The 24,709-nt window shown below is 38.8% G+C and overlaps 1 protein-coding gene and 1 long non-coding RNA gene across 3 annotated transcripts in view; one reads left to right on the plus strand and one right to left on the minus strand.

Annotated features, from left to right (window-relative positions):
* LOC147915187 (uncharacterized) overlaps positions 1-24,709 on the plus strand; it is a 74,178-nt gene that overhangs the window by 44,168 nt on the left and 5,301 nt on the right. The window lies entirely within an intron of this gene.
* LOC147915188 (uncharacterized) overlaps positions 1-24,709 on the minus strand; it is a 59,680-nt gene that overhangs the window by 29,720 nt on the left and 5,251 nt on the right. The window contains exon 2 of the mRNA XM_087439975.1: positions 19,446-19,564. Coding sequence (XP_087296101.1) covers positions 19,446-19,564 — 119 coding nt within the window. The remainder of the gene's footprint in view (positions 1-19,445; positions 19,565-24,709) is intronic.

Raw genomic sequence — 24,709 nt, forward strand, 5'->3', positions numbered from 1 at the left:
CTACCTCAACAAGGTATTATCTAGAGTGTGTTTGCTGCATATTGACAGGAAAGTATTATGTGGTTGGAAATGGCTGCCTGTTCTGGCATGTAACTGCTGTGTAGTAATTTGCAGTCATGTATATTTTGTGTTTGCCTTATTATATGACTGTCCATTTATGAAGCGTAATTAGGGCCTAGTAAGCTATAAATAAGGTAGAGTTTACTTTCTGGCAAATTCTTTAATGTGACTGATTACCCTTGGCACAAAAACTACAGTTGCATGAGCTTCTGAAATAAAAACCGCATAATGATCTTTCCATCTGTCAAAGTCGCATAATTAAAGGGATCAGCAGCGCATAGAATTAGCACTTCAGGTTTTGTTCACAGGTTTGGACAGCATCCATCATCAGTTTGACAGATGGAATTGTTTTTTATTTCTCCATTTTGCTCTCATTTCTGCAGCTACATAAGTCCCTATTGAGGGCCGCTTCGAAGAGTAAGAAACATGGGCCTGGGGAAATTGACTGCAGGCAGGATCTGTTAGCTTGCTTTATTATTTATCACCAGACGTAAGCCAAGACTCTAACTGTGTGCCAGTAGAGAGGAGATCAATCTGCCCTGTTATCCCCTTGACACAGGAGAAAGCTATTATAAGGGCACAGGAGGACACCTGGCATTCTCTAAGATGGAAAGAGGAAAAGGTGACTTCTTTGCTTCTTGGTGGCATTTTCTGAGCACCTGCTATATACTCGGCTGTTGGAGTTAGTACAAGAATTACAGATGAGTCATCACTTTCACCTGTATATTCTTGCTCTAGTTCTCACATTAAATAATAATAATAATAAGTATTATTAGTATAATTGCCAATATTATTGAGTTCCATGTCACAGGCAAAATCAACAAGCATTTTCACATTTTATAGATGAAGGAACTGAGACACAGAGAGCTAAAATCTTGACCAAAGTCATACACTTAGTGACAGACCCAAAATTTGACTCTCTACTCAGAATAGTCTACATAAATAGAAAAAATGTGGCTAAGTAGTTGGCAGCATGATTTATTTCTTTCCCATACATGGAAGAATGTCCATAAGGAAAAGAGAAAATTAACAAATCCATTATTCAACTCAAGGTGGAAATACAGAAAATCTTCAAATCAGGAGAGGATTGTGTTCTAAAAATGTATTTGTAAATTAGCTGTTTGGCATTTATTCATGAAACGATATGATGTCTGGGATTTGTTTCAAAATAATGGGGGTGAGGATGAAATAAGATTGGTCATGAGTTGATAACTGTTCAAGCTGGGTGATGGGTACATGGAAGTTTATAATACTATTCTCTCTACATTTGTATGGGTTTTAAATTTTCTGTAATAAAAATAGTTAAAAATAAAAAGAAACTGATGAAAACCTAGTTGCTTCACTTTGGAGAAATGTACAGATACATATATGGAAATGCGTATATGGAACATTCCACATAAAATTCCCAAGAACCTTTGTTGCGTTAGCAAACACTACATTTATACAATCTGTTTCAAATTGTAAGATGGCTCACTCAGATGACTATCATGTTGTAAGAATTGGTTTGAGGAGTAAAATAGTTTCTAAGTTCTCTTTCATCTCTAAGAGTCCATGAATATCTGCCTAGGTCCCTCTTAGTCTGGGTTCTCCAGAGAAACAGAATCAATATTTTATTTATAAAATATTTATATAATATATAATAATATATTATATATATTATATAGATAGAATTTCTATAGATAGAAAGATAGGGATATATACAAAGAGGTTTATTATAAGGAATTAGTTTGCTAGGGCTGCCATAACAAAATACCACAGACTGGGTGGTTTAAACAACAGAAATTTATTTTCTCACAGCTCTGGAGGCTAGAGGTCCATGATCAAGTTGTCAGTAGGTTTGGTTTCTCCTGAGGCCTCTCTCCTTAGCTTGTAGTTGGCCACCTTCTCACTGTGTCCTCGATATGGTTGCCCCTTGGTCCATGTCCTAATCTCTTCTTCTTAAATCGACCAGTCATAGTGGATTAGGGCCCACCCATATGATCTCATTTTACCTTAATTACCTCCTTAAAGGCTCTATCTTCAAATAGTCACATTCTAGGTACTGGGGGTTAGGACTTCAACATATGAGTGTTGGGAGGACACAATTCAGCCCATAACAGGGACCATCCAGGAAAAAGGGGATGGAAGTAGAATAGGAAATACATTGTAGATTTGATGACAATGGATAAGGAAACTCTTATCTGATAACTTCTATTTTCTCTAAAATGTCTTAGGCAATGTCATCAGCAGAAAATGGCAATGGTGGGAGGCGGGGAGGGGAGGTCAGAGAAGAATAGAGAAGGTAAGAACTAGTAGTTACTATGGATGGAAGGTCAAGCTTGTTGGAAGAGCAGATTTCTGGGCAGTGTCAAGGACTCAACTGAGGCAAGTAAACAATATAAGTCTGCCTGGAGCTGTAGTTTTTCTCTACCATCTACTTAGTTGCCCTGTGAAGGCTCAGCAAAGGTGAGTAATGGATTCATTCAGGATGGGGTTTTGCTAGGGAGATGTGATTGGATAGGGACAAGGGACTAATTGCCATATTGGGCTGTGGAATCCAAACTAGATAATTATGGAGGTGAAGGAAGGTAGAGAATGATGGATATGAAGGAAGTGGAGAAATTAATGAATTAGAGGTAGGAAATTCATTTAGTGATACTGTATTTCCTAGGCTATTAGACACCCAGAAATACCCGCTTTATTCACAGGCAATAATTTCTAACGGACCCTGGAGCCACTTTTACTATAGAGCTGGCCATATCTCCCCAGAAAGGTTATTTCCACTCCAAACCCCTAAATCCAGAGGCTGAAAAACATCCCCATGATCTCCCCAAATAGTATGTAGTTAGGAAAATTCAAATCACTTTCCTGTGTTGGTGAGCATACTGGTGAGTCCTAGATCCAACTTCCCACCTCCACCTTCCTCCTCATGCCCCATTGCTTATCAGTTAAAATGGCATCCAAAATAGCTCTGAAGGAGTACCTTCAGTTATCATAGATTTACAAAAGTGGAGGTTAGTGTGAGAAACCTTGTTCGTGCTAAGACTATAGATCTAAATGTGAAATGCTAACAGAAATTCACTAAAGAATCTGCTTTAAAAAAATGATGGAATTTATTATTTTCAGAATTTCAGTTACTCATTATTTAAAGTTTCTGGCTTCTCTCTGCATTGTAAACACCTAGAAAATTTATTTTGCTCAAGTTTGTCAAGTAAGGCTTTCTGACCAAACTAGACTTGATCTAATGACTGTAGGGATAGGCCCAGTCCCTATTGCATTAATTGGTAAAATATGTATGACCCACAGTATCATAATGTATGTGCAAATGTAAGTGGGATGTTGGGTGACCCAGACACCACTGAGAGTGCCTTGTCTAGGATTGGATTAATTCTTCTAGACCGCGTTTTTTGATACTATTTGGTGCTGAGGACAACTGGACAGACACTCCAGGGAGGGGGCAAGACAGAAAAAGCTAGGAAAACTCCTTCAAGGCTGTGTGCATAAAATCAGCACTTAGCAGCTCACCTTCAGGTAGAAATAGCAAAAGGATATCAATTTGTGACTTGCCCACCATATGTTAGGTCTTTTTACATCCATCATTCTGTTAATCTTAACAACAACACTGCAGGGTAGATGTTTGCTGATTAGAAAACTAAGCTTAGCGAGGATAAGTGACTTGCCCGAAGTCATATGCCCAGTAAGTGGCTGGCAGTGATTCCAACTTAGGTTCGTCTGGTTTTTGAAGCTCTTTCCCCCAACCTTTACGTGCCCCTACCCTGTGCTTGAGAATAGCCCTTTCCCTACTTTCATACCTGCTCTTCTGTCTGCCCTATGGTGATTTACATCTCCAAGGCTGTTCGTCATATTCCTCATACCTCTTTTCACTTGGATAAAAATGTTGGAAGGGGCAGGAGACAGCACAAGTTCAAAATTGTCCACTTAGCCCCTACTGTCTTTCTTGAGAAAATGGCCTGTTAGAGTAGATCATATTCAGTTCACTTATTTTATTAATGATGCCTCCACCAGTTCCATTGCAAGAGAAAAAGGACACAAGGAACTGACAGATTGGCTAATAATCCTGAATATTCATTTATTTGAGACTCATTTATTTTATTGTAATAATAAATCCAAAATGTTTGACTCATTGTGACCATCATTTAAAAATATTTAAGAAAGACTAAGATAATATACACTAAAAGCAAGGGTGTTTGTAGGAAAAGTAGTGAACAAAATTCAATAGTAGATTAACTAACCATATCCAACCTCTGCTAGGTCTAACAAGGCCTTCATACTGAAGTGTGGCAGCCTCAGCAGCTCCTGGGAGCTCATGAGAACTGCAGAAGCTCAGGCCTTGCCCCAGACCTCCTGAATCAGAACTTGCAGTTTAACAAGATTCCTAGCTTATTTGTACATACATTAAATTTTGAGAAGCACTGTTCTAACACATTTACTTTTAATAGCCAGCACACAAGTGTACATGGAATCACTCTTGCTGGAGTAGTTTTTGAAATAGTGGAAAGAATAAGAGTTTAAGTGTCAGACAGACTCATATCAACACTTACTAGTTTTGTGATTTGGGGCAAGTTATTTTAAACCTCTTTGAGTCCAGGAGTGTTTATCTATAAATGTGAGAAAAGGTCAAAATGAGGCAGAGTGGCAGTCAAAAGGAATACCAAGGCAAAAAGGCGACAGGAAGGAGAAATGGATTTTGACATAGGGTCCACTAGAATGAAGAGGTGGAGAGCAGATTGTTAAGAATACTCCTTCACCTGTTACTGGAAATGTATACTTGTAAGATTTAGTTGACATTTAGGAAATAGATGAGATAAATTTTGACTTGGGTTTTACTATGCCTTTTTGCCTTTCAGCAATTAAGTTTTGGATAAATAGTCATATAAGATAGGAAAGCAAGAGAAATGATGAAACAGAGGTGACTTAAGGATAGACAATCAATTTAATGGAAAAGTTCTTATAAGCAAAACAAAAAATATGTCTTACAAAAATACATCTGCATAATCTCTCACAATTGCTCTTGTGATCAAATGAGTTGAGTTTTTTAAAAATCAAAGTCTATAATTTTTTAGAATCTGATTTTTTAAATTCTAATGATTTTAAAAAATTTATCAGGGATATTTTTTCAGGCAGAATAATGGTTTAATCAAAATGTCTCTAATTTCTTTGATCTATTGATATGATTCCAAAAATGAGGAAATGAAACAGAGGTTCATTTACTTCAGCATTGATGAGACAGAACAAAATGTAGAAAATTATTATATTGGAGATACCGTTCGAATAGTTTCCCAGTCAGACAATTTTTCCATAATTCCCTTGCTGAAATACAGATGCTGCAAGTTTTTCTTTGAATGAAAGCATTTCAGCAAATATTATTAAGACGGTGTTTTTTAAAATGAGAAAACAATGCTCATATTAATAAATTGTAAAATACTCTTCCCACTCTATCTGACATTGTCCTTGACGGTTTTTATTAGAATATTTTTGCACATATGCGTTGCCTAGAATTCCAGGCAAATAACCCATTACCTAGAATTCCAAAATAACATGAAAAGGAAAAAGAAAGTCTTACCATTGTTTGGTGTTTGTTGGGACAAAAATGCAATAATATGCTATATTTTTAATGGAGAAGTTTACTTTGATCAGCCTGAATATTGGCATGAGGATGTTTTTCTGACCAAAAGAGTCCAATAACACGAAACCTAATATATTTGAGCAGACCTGTGACAATCCTGTGCACAAAAATTTAAAAATAAAATGCCATTTTAAATACTGCACCAACACATATAAAGAAAAACAACAAAAACAACTTTGTGTGACTTAAGGCACTTAGAGATTTTTGTGTGTGTGTGTGTGTGAGGAGATCAGCCCTGTGTTAACATCCACCAATGCTCCTCTTTTTTGGCTAGGGAAGACTGGCCCTGGGCTAACATCTGTGCCCATCTTCCTCCACTTTATATGGGACGCCACCACAGCATGGCCTGACAAGCAGTGCGTCGGTGCGCACCCAGGATCCGAACCGGCGAACCCCGGGCCACCGCAGCAGAGTGTGTGCACTTAACTGCTTGTGCCACCGGGCTGGCCCAAGGCACTTAGAGATTTTGAAAAAGCTTCATTCTAATTTTAGCAAATCATCATATTTTGTTTAATCCCTAGAAAAAGCTAGAACAGAAAAATGATTCAAATAAAAATATATCAAAAACTGGAGGAATCAGAGCAAGATTTATAGCATATATTTCAAAGAAAATAAGGAGATTATAGAAATCTAAAACAATACATAATTCATGACAAATCTTGGCATATTTGAAATGCCCTTGAATATTAATTGGATATCCAGATAGAAGTTTCTATAAATTCTGTCCTATGATGAATCTATGGAAAACTTTTTATATTTGTATAAGAATTCAGAAGTGTCTTTGCAAAGAGAAAGCTGTAAATTGGGGATTTTCTAATGTAAAGTATATCCTCCTATTGAAAGACTGAATTGAAAAGTTGGGAGTACTTCATAAGAATGACTTGTGAATTACGGGTACATTTTTTATAATTGAGAAAAGGGGGAAAGGTTGTATACCAACGGTGATTGCAAAATTGTTGATATGGAGCTTAAAGTTGCCTTAACAACAAATGCCATTATTTATGATTCAATGATATCCACAATATAAATGTACCAGTCATATTGCCCCACGAATTCTGTGGACCCAAAGTAATCTCTCTTAAGTGACTACTCCAGTCTTCAAATCTATGTGCTCACTAAGTGTTTTGAGATGGAGTTATATCAGCCCACTGACACCTCAAGTTTAAACTCTACAGGCAAGCAGTAGTTAACTATCCAAATTATGCCAATGTCAGACTGTAGCCAGAAAGTTGCATATGACGAATAAAAATATTTATTTTCAGACAAGACAGGTATCTGAAAATATGACTTGTACAGTGATCAACCGTATATCTTTTGGGAATTGTATAATATTATAGGCCTATTAACATCTAAGTAGCATATGTTAAGAAATGGTTTAGATGAAAGTGATTGGCAAAAAACAGAAAACTATGTAGACAGTTGTGTGGGCTTAAGATTATATTCTTTAAGACAGAATTGCTAATGCTTAAGAGATACTGCTATTTGCCTTTATGATAATAAAGAAACCTCTGTTATAACAGTTAATTGTTCCATGCATTTATATAGGTCAAAGTAAATCAAATTCTCTCCAAAATAAAATTTCTAAATATGAAGACTGAGATAAAATAGTGATCCCCTACATTATCATAGACATGGGCCATGTTGTTCGAGATCCTGGCTGTATCAGTTTCCTAGGGCTGCCATAACAAAGTACCACAAACTGGGTGGCTTAAAACAGCAGAAATATATTTTCTCACAGGCTACAAGTCTGAAATCAAGGTGTTGGCAGGGCCATCATCTCTCTGAAGGTTCTAGTAGAGGATCCTTCTTTAATTCTTTTAGCTTCTGATGGTTGCTGGCAATCATTGCCTTATTAATGCATCACTCCAATCTCTGCCTCTGTCTTCACATGGTCTTCTCCTCTCCGACTCTGAATCCAAATTTTCCTCTTTTTATAAAGACACCAGTCATTAGATTAGGGCCCAACCTAATCCAGTATGACCTTATCTTAACTTGATTATATCTATAAAGACCTTATTTCCAAATAAGGTCACATTTTGAGGTCCCAGGGCTGGGACTTCAACATATCTTTTTTGTGTGTGTGTGTGAGGAAGATCAGCCCTGAGCTAACACCTGTTGCCAATCCTCCTCTTTTTGCTGAGGAAGATTGGCTCTGGACTAACATCCATGCCCATCTTCCTCTACTTTATATGGGACGCCACCACAGCATGGCTTGATAAGCGGTGCATAGGTCTGCCTGGGATCCGAACCTGCGAACTCCCGGCCGCCAAAGTGGAGTGCGCGAACTTAACCACTACGCCACCGGGCCGGCCCCCAACATATCTTTTTTGGGAACACAATTCAACTCATAACACTGGCCAAGTGTTAAATAGTCCAGGAATAGTCATTAATTTATTCATTTACAAATATTTATTGAGTGTCTATTATATCAGGCACTGTTATGAACAAAATAGACCAAATCCTTGCCCTTAAAGAGCTTACGGCCTGCATTCAAACCATATCCTATAGCTGTATATACTTTATCATTTAAAGTGATATGTAGTTTATAATTTAGCAAAATCTTTTAGTCTACATTTCTGTGATCTTCAGAATCTTTAGAATATCCTGCCATATGTACTAAGTAAGTATTAGTAGCTACATTTTTTTTTTGCACGGGGAAACTAAGACTTAGGTTAGTATTTGTCCAAAGCTATCCATCTGGTAAAAGCAAAGTTGGAAGCAGAACTGAAGTCAGAACATAATAGCATATAAAATGCTGGACGGCATCCACTTGCCATTTATAATTAATGACGAGGAGCATGACGGCGTATTAGGATGTTTTACAGCTCATCATATAGAACCATGATTAAAAAGTAAAGGACACTAGCTCACAGAGCAAAATTTGTTTACTTTTTGACAAATTTATTTTATTTTTAATTATTCATGATACTCCAGCAAATATTCTGTAGTATATTTTCAAAAAAACAGCGACACCTTAGAAGTGTCAACAGCCTGTTTTCACTGAGGAATAAAGTGAAGCTAAATTTTAATGTGAATTCATAGAATCATAGTTACATAAGAATTTCAGTGTTAAAAATGTTGCCAGGAATCTTAAAGCTCATGTCATTCAATTCCACATCCCCTCCACAACAGAGATCTAGAAAGAAAATCATGACAATAAAGAATGAAAAGATGTGAGCATGATGTAGTCATTCCTCTATAATTAATTTAGGTAATGGATGATATTTTACATATTCTAAACTATAATGAACAGTAAAAATATGCCAACATTTTTCTTTTTTTTTTTTTGGTGAGGAAGACTAGCCCTGAGCTAACATCCGTCACCAATCCTCCTCTTTTTGTTAAAGAAGACTGGCCCTGGGCTAACATCTGTGCCCATCTTCCTCTATTTTATATGGGACACCCCCATAACATGGCTTGACAAGCGGTGCATTGATGCACGCCTGGGATTAGAACCCTCAAACCCACGAACCCCGGGCTGCCACAGCAGAGTGCACCCGATTAACTGCTATGCCACCGGGCCAGCTCCAAAAATATGCCAACTTTTAATGAACCATCATCATATCTGATGAGGTAGTAGTGGTGGCAGGGGCTGGGGAGATGGTGAGGCAATGGATGAGCCCAGATTCTATTCCACAATTGTGTGTGTGTGTTTAATTTTTCAGACTTGTTTCTGGCACACTCACTTGTGAGAAATGCTTTAGCTGACACATGATTCTTAGCCCCCTACAAGAAAGCTGCTGCCAGAGCTGAAACCAACTTTAAGAAACAGAGAAGAAAGCATTCAAAACTGAGACCAAGGGGATAGAGACATGGGCTCAAAATCAGCCAAATAAGGCAGATGACAAATGGAAGCATATACTCACTTAACAAGCCTCTGCATTATATAGCAAAAATAATGTCATGTTAGTGAATCAATAATAGGGGTGGGGGAGCAGAACGAATAAGCAGGAGAGGGAACTAGAAAGAAACAAAATTCTGGGAAGATAAGCTGCTGCTCGTGGGCAAACAGGATGCATTCTGATTAATTTAAAGAAAAAAAAGAGTTACATGTTTTAATGACAGTGGGTCTTTGGGTCATCTGCATACACAATGGGAACATTTCTTGCTATTATTGTCCTATTACTGAAGGATCTCCTTATGAGCAAATTAGCTGCTTTGGGAATATGCATCCATATCTTGCAATATGAAAATTTTTCATTCTCTTGAAAACAACCAGAGCAGTGTTTCCTTATGAGAAACTCATCATCCACTGTGGTCTCTGAGGTCATTTTTGTCTTGCATGCAGGGAGCCAATCATTCCTCACACTGTAGTTGTGTGTCATTAGCTGGATGCACTCATTTCTCACTCATGCTAAGGGCTTTTAAAAAAATTTCATGCCCCCATTCCTCACATCCACAAATCCCTTAGCATGACTTTTCTGTTGTGTTTTCCTGCCCACAATTCATTTCCCCTTCTTCTGATAATGGCCGTTAAGCATGTCCCTTAAACTTTTTGCTCTTTTCCCATTCTCAAGGGAAGATGCTCTAGAGGTGGGAAAATGAGGCCAATGTAGCTGATCGCAGCCCTCAGATCTCCTGGAACCAGTGATTCTTCACAGGGGGGACATGGCTGAAGTCAGGCCAAAGAGAGCTGGCTTTGGAACTTTTGCTAGAATTTGGGGGAATAAAAAGCTTTCTTTCTACTGAGGTTCCTAACCCAATAGGATATTAGCTTGGGACTGCCAGAGCCATTTTCATGCCTGAAAATAAGCCCAGCTAGAGAAAAGTAGAGGCAAGAGATGAAGAGAGAAATATTTCTGAAGTTAGTGTTTAAGCGCCTGGATTCAGCTATGCCTGAAAAAGACATCTCTCGACTTCGCAATTACTTTGAATAATAAGTTCCCTTCATGCTTAAGCCAGATGAAGTCCAGTTTTCTATTGCTTTCAGCCAAAAGATTTCTGAGTACTCAAGCATTTAAGACCCAACACAATTAGCCTCAAGTTCCATAACTCTTTGCTCCAAAACTATATACTATCTGCCATTTCCTTTCCTCAGCCCCCATCGTACCATGTTCTCTCTGTCAGAATCATATTGATCTGGGAAAAGGAGAGGTATTGTTTATGAAAGATAATTTATTGTAAAGATATTTCATCCTTGCCCAAAAAATATCAATCAAAATAATAGTGTATGAAGCAAAATTACAAGACATCTGTTCATCTCCCTCCCCACCTCATCCCACTTCACGACTTACCCTGTGGGTACACCTAGACATTTTAAGTTCAAATACAAATGTGTGTGTGTGTGTGTGTGTGTGTGTGTGTGTGTGTACATAGGGCGCTGGGCAAGAGAGAGAAATTTAAAAGCACAAAAACGGCTATTAAACAGAGGAGGTACATCCACATTTACTAGTGTCCTCATAATATTATAAAATTGAAAAAAAGGACACAAATTTCATATAAGTAGTATGATCCTACTTTAATCATGAATCACCACAAAGCAGCCTCTTCCGTAAACCTCTCTCACCTCTCAGTGAGAATTTGAGACATTATTTTCTCTTCTCCTGTAATTCTTTACTTGTGTATTTATTTAATTCTGCTTTACAATGCAGATAGCTGCCTACACATAGTTGACTTCTCTCTGGAAGGTAAACACTTTGAAGGCAAAGAATGAGTTTGATTCATCTTTGTATTCCCAGGATTTGATTCAGTGGTTAATTTATGTTTTTAGGTGAATTAATAAGTGAGTGAATGATAAATAAGTGATGAGATCTCATTGATAAGTGTTCTCTTAGGTTGAATTTAAAAATGGCTATGCAGACATTCTCCTGTACTTTAATTTAAGCTCATTGTCTCAGAGTTCCTCTTATATTAGCAGAAACCAGGCAGGTGATGAGCAGGCCTTTAGTTCCAATTCTTTTGGGAGAGCAGACACTCATCTGAGTTCGTCCTGTCCTTAATCACTACAGAATGATGACAGGAAGGGAAAAAAACCCTGCTAAGATGCAATTATGATATCCCCTGGAATTTCTGATATGGACTTCAATAGTTAACCATTTCTTTGAACCTGGATCCTGTGGCTTTCTAACCTTGATCCTGTTCCCCAGCTAATAAAAAGCTCTTGGCTTGCTCTGTTACTGAATCTCTATCTAGTAACTTATACCTCATTTTTTCCCATTTGTTCCCTCTTAAGTCCTCTAAGGTTTGGAATTAGAACCTGAGTTTCAGAATAATGCATAGGGACATTTTAGGGGCCACAGATTTTTACCTGCTTGCTCCAATTTCTGAATATTGCTGATTCCTGGATCCGTATCATCCTGGCTCCATAAGTTCTTGTTTACTCTTCTCAATACTTACTGCCATATTGCACTGCCAACAACTCCCATTAATCTCCCACCTTATGAGGGAGGCGATATAGCATAATGGGTAAACAGTCAATGTTAGAATGAAGCCTACATCCAAACCCCAGCTTTGCCACATGACAGCTATGCGATCTTGGGCAAGTTACTTAACCTCTCTGCACCCGTGTTTCCTGTAAAATGGGATTTATAATCATATATATGTTATAGATAATATGAGGTGTTTTTAGTGTCCCCTTCCATCTGCGTTTATTTGTTCCTTGTGCCAATTATTTGCTTTTTAGCTCTCAGCTCCATTTCTTCCTTTTTGTGTTCTTCCTAATATCATGGTTAGCAAGAAGTCTACAGACTTTCTACATTCTCTTGACAACCTTCCTTTGGTTACCTTGTGCAAAAGGAGGCTCTGCTGGTTCTACAAAGGGCTGGGAAGTTGGGAGGAAGGGGGAAGGTATTATTTTTCTGCTTCTGGTGGTGCACTCAGCAGCAGCAGCTGTCAACTCTGGGCTGCAGGAGACTCCACAGCAGTTTCAGGAGTATTCAGCGGGACTACAAGCTCAGCAAGTGCTGCTTGGTCCCAACCACAGCAGCAATGGCCGTGCCTCCAGCATATCTGTTATCATTTCCCCCAAGCTAAAAACATGACACTCATGCAAATATAGAATGAACCTTGTCAGATATTTTATTCAATTTAGTAATTAATTGCTGGTTCATTTGAACCAGCAAGATGGTAAAGCTAGTGCAAAAGAGAAAATTTGAAAATGGAGAGTTATATAGTCAATCACACAAAAGGATGATGAAATGAATTTGCTAAGAGATACAAAATGCCTACAAGGCAATACACCGTAAGCCTCAATGTTATCTTTGCAACTGGACAGGAATTATTTGCATTCCTACCAGACAAAAATCTACAAATTACATGTAACATGTATCTTCACTAAACCTGGACAAACTACATTCTTCTAAATATCCTTGGGATATTAAACAGTCTCCTCGTAAGATAGTGAAAAACATATATGCTGTCCAATTTCTTGCCTCATTTCCAATTTTTGGATAATGTTGTAGAGCAAGAATAAGAAAAGTGGTGTCCTTGTTATGCAAATAAAGCCTCAGGACAAATCACTTCCCCCACTCAATCCACCTATAACCATTGTTATGCAGAAAACTCTTCAAATAGGTAATCTGGAGCCATCACTGTTTAAATGAGATATGGAGTATTAGTGCATATTTAGTGTGTGGTCTATAATAAGTGAGAGTAATAATAGTCGCCATTATTTTTTTTGTTGTTATACATTAATAATCAATTAAAATAGAATTTAGAGCTGTTTCTTCCATCTCTGCTCCAACTTTCATGGTTAACTCTAGTTTTAGGACCTGGTCCCTCTTGGGCTGTCTAATTCATTCTAGTTAGTCATGCCATGTTCTGGAATAGCACATGGATAAGTACAGAAGTAACTGGTGAGTTTTCTTAAGTGATTATATTGGCACAGAAAGAAACATTGGCTCATTCATTTTGTCATTTTGCTGAGTCTTTAGGAAATAGAACTATAAAGTCAGTACCAGGTGGAGGAGCTACGACGAAGATTGTACTGTGCATTTGCCCAGAGACAATTGCCTTCCCAATTGGCCCACAAAGTGCTGCCATGCTGCCCCATCTTCTCGCCACATTTGTATGGCACTGGATCTAGCTCCATAATTCCTAGCAAAGCATGAATACAGACAGGCTAGCATCTGGAACACATTCTTGTTTGCCTTATAGGGAAGGGTGATTGACTCTGGATTGGATAGATTCAAAAAACTTTTGAAAACTCTTGACCCATGGTTCTATATTTAGTTCAGGAGTATTGACTCAATGTAGATGTGAAGAAATGTATTAAGTAATAAGAAACCACCCAGCTCTCTGAATTGAATTACAGAATGTTAGCCACTCTTTTCTAACAATTTGTTTCAGGGCATTTAAAGTCATCAGCACTTTACCTTTAGTCTGACTCTAATAGTTTTTTAGACCCTTTGTCTCTTGTCAGTCCAACCCCCATGGCTAGGTGTTTGTGTTTGTGACCTTTGCCCCTGGATTTGACCATTCCTGTTCCTAATCAGGCATATAATTCAATGAACCCAAGATTTCCAGTTGGGAAGCTCAGCACCAGATTTGCCTTGATATTGGTTTCACTCTGATATATAACAGTGTTTTCAGCACACACAACAATCCTAGCACTAAATCTCAACTTTAGGTGCCTGCTCAATTCCCAACTTCCAAAAGGATGAGAGAATCCTGCCTTGTAGAGATTTCCCCCCTCAACCCGGTGCTGTTTCTAGTTCCCTTTCTGTACAGACAAACTTACTGGAATTCAGCTATTTTCCTGGATCTGGAATAATGTCTGCTGCTAGACAACTGTGGTTGTTCCTCACCTGCCTGTTGTGAAAAATACCCTTAAAGATCTTCCCTGCTTGCTTTTTGGACCATTCTTACTTGAGGCTTTCTAGTGACCATGCTTTGCCCGTCAAATGAATTTCCTCCATGCTTATTATTTTGACCAATCCTGAAGCATCTCTGTTGTGATTCACTGGTTCTGATCCCTCTTTTGTTCTCCTACATGAGCTCCATTTAGACGTTGATGATTTCCATAGGGAGAAGAGAGTAACTGTGATTGTTTTTACACAGTTTATGGTGTATAGAGTCCTTAAACATGGGTTACCTAGGTAACATAAATGAATGATTCAAGCTAGATGAGGAGTCAAGGACCAAAGTGCTGTGCAACTCTAGGGACCATCATCTACTTAGAATCCATGTGGATGGCATCTCCTCAAGTCGTGCAAAGTGGTGGTCCTGATGAGGACTCATAGGCCACACGTGATTGTTGCCAATTCTCTTTTTCAAGGAACTCGGAAATTTTTTTTTAATCTCACAATTTTTAAAATGTCAACAATTTATTCAAAATGTTTACAATATTGTGCTGGCTAAAGAAAATATGTCAATAAGCAGGATTTGACCCATAGGCCACCAGTGTGTGAGTCAGCCACCAAATGGTCTCTGGAGCTGAAGACTGTGGGAGAGGAGGCAAGTTGTGTTCTTCAAATCTGCCGCCTTTGTCACGTTGGAAAATTGGAAACACATTCTAATATTCTCTGATATTTTCTCTTGAGTAAAATTTTTCTATCATGTTGCGTTCTCATACTCATCAACGTTTTTGTTCAGAGTAAAATCTTCTTATTTTTTAATCAGTCATTCAACATAGGTAGTTCCTTTTAAAATTTCTCTATCAGGTTTATGTAGTATCATATTTAGTATTGCTATAGTTTAGCTACCATATTTTGACAAAAACTATTTGTATGTGGGTGTGTTGTGGTAGGACCATTACTGAATTCTGACTGGTTGAATTTGTTTCAGTTTGACTTCTTTGTAAAGTCTGATAGTCTTGTACATTTACAAGAGTACAGGTTACACTAACCACTCTTACTGAGAAGTAATAGCATATACCTTTATTTTTTTTAATTATTTTATTTATTTATTTTTCCCCCAAAGCCCCAGTAGATAGTTGTATGTCATAGTTGCACATCCTTCTAGTTGCTGTATGTGGGACGCGGCCTCAGCATGGCTGGAGAAGCGGTGCATTGGTGCGCGCCCGGGATCCGAACCGGGGCCGCCAGCAGTGGAGCGCGGGCTGCCAGCAGCGTAGCACGTGCACTTAACCGCTAAGCCACGGGGCCGGCCTGTAGCATATACCTTTATTAATACGTATTGTGTAATACGAAAATTAAAAACTTTGTACCTAACACTGTTTCTTAAGGTCTAATATAAGACCCACAGTCTAACAATGTCTTTACACTTGGGACCTAGAGTAGTTCTCCAGTTTTCCTCCAAAGTACCCCTAAATGACATGAGTCTGGGGGTTCCACCCATAACTGCTCATCTCAAGCTTAAAATACTTTTGTCATTTTATGTTTTACCTATAAAAAATAATATTAGTTTTGCTTTATAATCCATAAGACATCTATTCATAATCAGGTAACCATGGATAAAATAGATTAACCCAGATTTAGGAATAACGAGTTTAGGTGGGATTTTTCCAGGTAAAAAAAAAACGATGTTCTCACTGTCTATCATACTGAAAAGGTTACTAAAGGTTATAAAGTAGAGAACCAGATATTAAAGTAAAACTTTGTCCCCTTTCTGAGGCAGGGATCAGCTACAGTCAGAACTCAGAGTTATCCTTAGATAGGGACACCTAATGTGAGTTAGCATCTGTCTCCTGAGAATCAGTGGTGACAGATGCTTAATACAGTTTCCTAGTCACTATAATATCCGTTGATATGCAAAACTTTGTGAGGGGAGCCAAATTGAGTAGGGAGTTAAAAGAGATTTCCTCAGGAAGTAATGAGCCCTTTCTGGTTTTAAAGTTCAAAATTATTTTTAAAAATAAAAAAATCTTTGTTGGATTACAGTAGCCCCAACGAAGTTTGCTAATTGGGAAGCCTACCAAAGGCCCCGTTATCCAAGGGTAACTCACCGTGAGGAAAGAGGAAGGTGGATTGGGCCCAGACATTTGTGGGAAAAGATTGTCTTCAGCACTATATTGGGCTGAGGCTTGAAAGCTTGTCTAGATTCATCTACCAATCATGGACTTATGTTTGGAGCAGTGGCTGACCTTAGACGCATAAACTAAGACAACAATAATATTGGGGGCCAAGCATGGGACACTTGTGCCAGCAAAAGTGTCACTGTGCCTGTCAACTGTGAGATTAGGATCCCACAGCAACATGTTGTAGCAGTGTCCAAATCAATGGTGCTAGTAGAGTAACTGGATTTTCTATTTTTCTTTGCTTGGCATTTGGAGAAGGGACTAATCCCTATGGACAGAGTAGGCCCTGGAGTTCTTGAATGAGACAGAGGTGGGATGCAGAACATGAACAATTGATTTGAAAAACAAAAAGTGCACCTATTTATAAAGCATATCTGTATTTGTACTGTAAGTTGGTAAAGAAGATTATGCCAGTTGCTTGTAGAGGACCTCGATAAACTCTAGTCATGGGATGTAAGCTGCCCATGACCACATGCCAGTCTGGAAGTGAGATGGGACATGCCTGGGAAGAGAACTAAGGTTTCTTTTACACAGGGTGAAAGGCCCTGGACTCAGAGAAGAACCTGGGAATGCCTGGAAGAATCAGCACAGAAGAATAGAGTAGTTCCCCTCTCCTGAATCCAGAGCAAAGGAGGGCATCCAGAGCAGGCAGGGCAGCCATAGAGTGCCGGGCTGCAGAAGCAGTTGGCTCAGACAGACAGACAGAAAGCAGCCACACTAAGCATCTATGCTAAGGCTGGGCAGCAGCAGCCACACAGAGGTGGCCAGGTTCTTAGATATCCAGCCTCCAGGGCCATGTTTGTGTTGTCGTCCATCCTCAAGAGAGAACACTTGAGATCCGCATCAACTAGTGAAAGGTTAGAGCAGACAGGACTCACCGTCTGAACCTGAGTGAACGTATCAGAAGAGCCACTAGAAAGCCTGCATATCCTGATAAATTGGGCAAGTGGGGATCTCAGAGTTGTCATTCTCTGGGGTTCTGGTGTAGGATGACGTTGTTTCTACTCCAAGCTGATGAATCTAGACATTCTAGCGATACATGCTTATTTGGTGTAAAATGTCTTCATCTAAAGAGTCTAGTAAAATTGACATTCCAGGAAGATGCAGCCTGTGGCCTCAAGGAAGCACTGTCACTTTTCTGTGAAACCTCAGGACCCAGGTTGAGATGCATGCTGCAGGTACAAAGTTAATAGCCTGGGTTTTAATTCCTTCTCTGCTCCCTAGCAGCTGCAGGTAATCTCATTTCTCTAAACTCTAATTTTCATCTATAAAATGAGAAAAAGATTGTTATCCTCATAAAGTTGCTGTGAAATAAGGCAGGTAAAGTTCTCAGCATCATTCCTATCAATATCATAACAGACCATTTTATTTATTTATTTGTTTGTGTGAGGACGATCAGCCCTGAGCTAACATCTGTCACCAATCCTCCTCTTTTTTGCTGAGGAAGACTGGCCCTGGGCTAACTTCCATGCCCATCTTTCTCTGCTTTATATGGGACGCCGCCACAGCATGGCTTGACAAGCGGTGCAGCGGTGCGTGCCTGGGATGCGAACCACCGCAGCAGAACGCGCGCACTCAACAGCTATGTCACCGGGCTGGCCCCATAACAGATCATTTTAGACTGTCAACTGCCGTGGGGTATTTTTATCAATAGGTAGAACACATGACTTGTTGTATCAGAAATTTGAATCATGTGGGGAAATCTTGTACAATCAAAAACTTATTCCCAGGGAATCTTTCTGCAAAATCAGTTTGTGGTAAAAGATACAACCTCTTTCTGAAAGCAGTTTGTGTCAGAGACAATTTGTAAAAATCATTGGCTACTGCTAATAGCAGTCTTGGATGCTATGGGAATCACTTTACGTAAATGCATTGTAAATTAGCAATGAGAAGGAATAGCGAGAGGTCTTTCAAAAAAAAAAAAAAAATAGAAGTCGTCAAATAGAAAACAGAAGTATTAAGAATTATAGTATGGTAAACCAGATGCGCTAGGCGAAGACTTGCTTTGACTGCCAGTCCGAGTCTACAAGCAGCAGAATGTATGAGGAAAGCTGTGGTGAGAATCCTGGTCTCCACTACTCCATCTCTCTCAGGCCAGAAAATGTTCACGCATCTTGGACTCTCCTCCCTCCTTCACTGATACCTCTGAGCTATTAGTAAGGCTTTTTTTCCCCTTCAAAATGCCTCTCAGACCGTCTATTGTCAGCACTTTCCTGCCTGGCTCCCTGCCCTCCCCTCCAGAGACCCCCTCCGGTCCACTTTATCCTCACTGTAAGATCTGAAGCCAATCCTGCCGTTAGACTCAGGGGATTTAAACAGGCATAAGCCATATAGTGTAAGGTTTCCTTCTCAGGTGAGCCTGTGCTGGTTCTAAATCCTCGAGGAATTGGAGGAATAAGCAGGAATCAAGAACAAGCACGGAAAGAAGGAAATGATATAGGACAGGACTTCCTCCCTCAAGCCCTCCAGGGCATGGAAAGCAAACTCTGATGCCAGTTTCCATGATTGGGCCCTACCACCTGATTCTGGTTTTATTAAACTTAAAAAAAATAAAATCAATGTCACATCACTATTTACTGAGCAGTATCTTTATACTACATGCTGTACAAGCCCTTTACATACATTATCCCATTCTGACAATAACTCTCACAGGCCAATTGTATTTTTATCCCCATTTTAAGTTAGAAAAAAACTAAGATTAAAATAGATACTACTTGCCCAAAATCTCTAATCAGAAAGAGGCCAGGTCAGGATCTGAACCCCAGTTTATCCAGCTCCAAAGCCCAACTCCAGGTGTTGAGTCTTCCTCACTTAATTCCACTTTTGAGTTTGTTCTCTCCTCACCTCGTGTCCAGATCCCTGCAAACAGCCTGATAACCGAGGTCCTGGCTTCGGTCCTCTCCCTGCTCCAAGCTATGCCGTCTGTCCCCAGAAATGCTTGTAGCCTCCTCCTGGCCTCCTGTCTGAGCACAGATCAATAGGAAAGTGTTAAAATCAGCACGGGGACTTGAAGTTAGCGTGTGCTTCATGCCTTTACATTCTTCAATATGCAACTTTGTTCGGGAGCACCAGAGCTGCTGCAGTTCTCCCATAGGTTTTATGTAGAATGACAAAGGGACAAATGACAATTTTATGAAATAATAAATCATTTTTCCCCATAAAACATATTCTTTATGAGAAGATCATTCATTTTTATCACTGATTCTTTCAGCAGTTTCTTGTGTGAGTAATGCAATTTTACCAGCTGAAAGCAGGAGTAGGCAAAGCACACTGATGCCAAATTTTCAGTGGAGATGACACAACAGAATCTGAGATCCGCCATAGCAGAAGGATCAGAACCAACAATCAGTGTTGCTTTTTCAAGCTTATGAAAAAGCATGCAGCCTCAAACAGTGAGCAACCCGCTCTGGCTTTTTTACCATGGCTGGTTAAGGGTATAGGCTTATTTTCAATAAACAGTCCCAAACAGCTTTTGAAAGAGTAGAAGTAACTAAAGAATAGCCATAGAGGTACTTGTGACTTTTCCTTTCATTAAAAAAAAAAAAAAAAAAGGACAAAAAAACCTTTTAAAGTAACCAAATTAAACTTTTCTAAATTACAGAAGAGAAAAAATCGCCTATAATTCTACTCTCTAATACAACTACTATGAATGTCTTTATGTATTTCTTTTTATCATTTCATTTTTTTTTTCCTGGTTGAAATCATGTCCATAAAGACGCAAATAAGCAATTTATAGAAGAAGAAATATAAGTGGGCAATAAGCATGCCTCACTGGTAATCAGGAAAATTGAAATTAAAACAATGAGGCATCATTTATTGGCAAAAATTGAAAATATTCACTTTTGGATACAGGCACTGCTATATTCCATTTGTTTGAACATATAATGGGAAAGGTTGTGGGGGCGCAATTTGGCAGTATCTATTAAAATTCTATTTTGAGGTATTATCCTACAGAAACATTCACATAAGCACACAAAGATATATGTGCAACAATGCTCATTGAATCATTGTTTGCAGAATTAAAAAAACAGACACAATCTAAATCTGCATCAGTAGAAGAATGGTTAAATAAATGACAACATGTTCATGCTGGCAAATTCAGTAGATGTTTAAAAATATGATGCAATGTTAATAATAGAAATGTCAGTTAAAGAAAACATTACCAACACATATCATTAAGTAGTACAGGCATGTTGTAGAACAATAGATTTGATATAATCTCATTATGAAAGAAAATGACACATGGAAATGTATAGAAGGTGAGAAGGAAAATGCACCATGGTATTAACAATGATTACATCTGGAAACAAGAGTAAGATTAGAGAGAGTCATAAAGAAAGATTATTACTTTTTTGAGTTTTTTTGAATTTTAATAATGAGATTATATACATGTATTTGAATTTTTATAGTGTAATTATGTACCTGTATTTGTCATGTAATGTTTAAAATGTTGGAATAAAGAAATTATAATATTCATATAATTTTGGATATCATCAGTTTCATTCAGCATTATACCCAAGCATTTTCCCTGCTTTTAATAACCAATATTTTAATCATGTACAATATTCCATCCAGCGAATGTACCACTTTACTTAGTAATTCCCCTATTGTTGGACCTTTACATTGTATCAGATTTTCACTATAGATAATGTTGCAATATATATCTTTTTTAGAGATAGGGTTTTTAATTTTCTTCATTTAGAAATAAATTTTTATAAGTTAAAGCCCCAGGATGGCATTACTTGATGGAAGATTGAGAATCCTATTGAACTGAAGAATCTAATTGAAACCAAGAGCAAGACCCTATTGCTCTCGACCCCTACTGCCAAGATCGCCTACTGCCAAAGAAGATACACTACAAATAGCAAGAGCTCTGTTTTATTTGGTCAATTTTTCCCTTTGTACTTTTCTAAGTGGCTTCGATCTTAAATTATAAGCAATTCGTGTTTCTGCCATCTTGAATTTTGTGGCTAAACTCAACTCCAACACAGTGAGGTGAAGCAAGGCGGCAGGAAGGTGGCTGTTTTTCATCATAATGTGGCAGCACGCAGACTCAGACATCCATAACTACTTGCTATTCCAGAAGGCATTCTCCAGTTGATGAGGACAATGCTGTAGCACATCTTTTCCCAGAAGGCAATGAAGTTACTCAGCAAGAGTGGCCTTTTATGGAAGAAAAACCTGAAAAAGATTGAGTAGCCCCAGGAAAGCTGTGTTTTGTTTTTGGAACAAGGTGTATCTTGAATTATTTGAACTCAATCTTGGTGAAAACCAACTGAATTAATGCAGTCCCAGGCAAACATTTTCACCTTTTGTTGTTATTGTTATTCTCGTTATCCCTGAATACCTGATCCTGCAGTTTTCTGCACACAGATCCACATAGGAATTTCTCTACTGCTACCTAACCACCATCCATTCTCTAGTTCTGGGCCCCAAGCCACTTTCCAGGAAGACTATCTAGTTCTTCTTTGAACTCTCTGGAGAGAACCCCAGGGAAGCTTAAGTCACTAGCAAAATAATACTAATAGAATTAGAAAGGATATAGACCCACAAATATATAATGATTAACAATTATGTATAAGTCATTTATGGAGTCGCTCATCAAAAGGTGAAATTTATTTTCCCTCCCCTTGAAATTAGGAATGGCCTTTGTGGCTGCCTAGATGAACAAATGCAGCAGAAGCTGCAAGTCATCCAGAGCTATGTCATAAAAAACAATCTGGCTTTCCTTGCCCCCTGCCCTTTATGCTCACCCTTGGAACTCGACCACCACATTGTAAGGGAGCCCATCATTTTGGAGAGACTGTATGTGGGTGTTCCAGCCTACACACTGGTCTCCACTAATGTCTCAGTCAATAGCCAGCATCAACCACCACAGATGTGAGTGAACAAGCCTTCACGTTGGTTCTCAACTCTGAGCAATGTTGCCTTCCCAACTACCCTGAGGGGACATTCGACAATTTTTGGAGACATTTTTCATTGTTACAACTAGAGAGGGAGTTCTACTGGCATCTACTGGGTAGAGGACTGGAATACCGCTAACCATCCTACAATCCACTTTCCCCCACAACAAAGAATATCCAGCCCAAGACGTTAATAGTGCTAAGGTTGAGAAACCCTTCTTTAGCTGACTCCAGCCTCCAGTTTTTGAGCCACACCAACTGATTCTCAGTGAATCAGAGACAAGCTATCCCTATCAAACCCTGCCCATATCACACTTTTATGAGGTGATTTGTTTTGCTGCAATAAATAATTGGAACACTGTCAAATAAGGGGAAGAACTGAGGCATATCCTCAGGTCTTCGTGATTCTGAAGTTCATGCATCTTCCCATGCTGCCTCAAAAGGAAACAGCAACAAAGAAAGAAAAACAAAGCAGCTTTAGCCAAAATTTGACTGAGACCCGGGCACAGGAGAAGAAAGTAAAAATGACTATTACCAAGAAGAGAGCAAAGGAGAATTTCTCATTGGGTAACTGTCCTCCATGTTCCTAACCTCAAACTCAACACCACTCCTCTCTTCCCTGGAAAAGCTATGGAGAGAACTCTCAGTTTGTTCTTTACAAATTCCACGTGAATATGCTTTTGAGGGTTTGTTTCTGTCTAATGACCCCCAAATACTTCTCCAATAACTTCTAATATCTGAGAGACCCTAAAGAGGCCCAACCTCCCTTAGTAAGCTGTGAAAAGATTAAGTTTTCACAACTACATTCTCCCTAGAAAGAACTGATCAGTCAGGATCTTTTCTCAAACCATATCACACCCTACTTTGTTCATAAAAATCCTTGAAATAATCAACTGGTTTCCTAAGTACCTCACTGCTTCAAAGTAGGACAGCATCCCAGTAATTCCACTTTTGATATCTGTCCTAAGAAAATAATCTGAAATTTAGACAAACATTTATGAGTAAAACTGTTCACTGCAAGATTATTTGTAAGAGTTAAAAACCGGAGAAAAAAACTTTAAGGTCTGACAATAAGGTAATAACAACGTAAATTTATAGTAGAAATCTACAGCAGAATATCATGCAACCATAAATGAACTGTTCTATCCTGGGCCCTGTTTCTAATCTTACTTAGTATATCTTCCCTATGAAATTGGTCTACTCCCATGGCAACAGTGACCACTCCAGTTTCTTAAAACTAGATCTCGCTTCCAAGTTCAGGCCCACATATTTAAATGCCTACTGCACACCTCTGCATTGAACACTTTCAATGTGTTCAAAGCCCATTATCATTCTCCAAAATTTCCTGTCCTACATTCCTTATGGGTGTGACTGACAACACCTTCTACCACATCCCAAGCAAGAAACATGGGCAACATCCATGATTAATCCGTCCCTTTTCTGCATATCCTATATTCAATTATTCCTAGATTCTTTATTCTGTTAAGTCTCTCCTAAATTTCTGTTGAACCAGTCTCAGCTCTCTAACCCAATTGCTACTATTCTACCCCAGGTCAGAGTCACCTCTTACCTGAATTCCTACAGTGGATTCTAAATGGATCCCACTTGCTCTTTTCTAATTTGTTCTTCATGCTGCAGCCACAGTGATCCTTCTAAGATGCAAACATGATCAACATGCCCTTGCTTAAAGCCCTTTATAACTCTCCATTTTTTTTAGGATAAAGCTCAAACCCTTTACTAGGTTATGAAAGGCCATTCATAACCAAGTCCCTGCTTATCTCTCCAGCCTCTTCCCAGACCACTCTCCCTCTCTGAATCTCTTTGCACTTTATGCTCCAAACAGCTATACCATTTGCAGTTTTGTCAATGTACACGTTCACACTTTTGGACCTTGCACACACACTACCTCCAACTAGATCACTTTTTATCCCATTCTTAATTTCAATTGTTACTAACCTGGCTAATGCCTACTTTGCCCTCCTTTCAATTTCCGGAAACTGTCAAGCTTTCTTACCTCTAGGTCTTCTCATATGCTGTTCTTTGTTCATAGAACTCCTCCTCGACACAGGCAAACAGACAGACAGACAGACACACACACACACACACCACATCAACCTAGAATAGTGGCCATAAAAGTGCTTCTCAGATCTCCTGGCATGGAAAACAAAATTTATTGATAGCTACAGCTTCATTGCTCTGAATCCA

Source organism: Ceratotherium simum, chromosome 15 (genome assembly GCF_057802395.1).
Source record: "Ceratotherium simum simum isolate JZ-2026a chromosome 15, ASM5780239v1, whole genome shotgun sequence".
Lineage (NCBI taxonomy): Eukaryota > Metazoa > Chordata > Mammalia > Perissodactyla > Rhinocerotidae > Ceratotherium > Ceratotherium simum.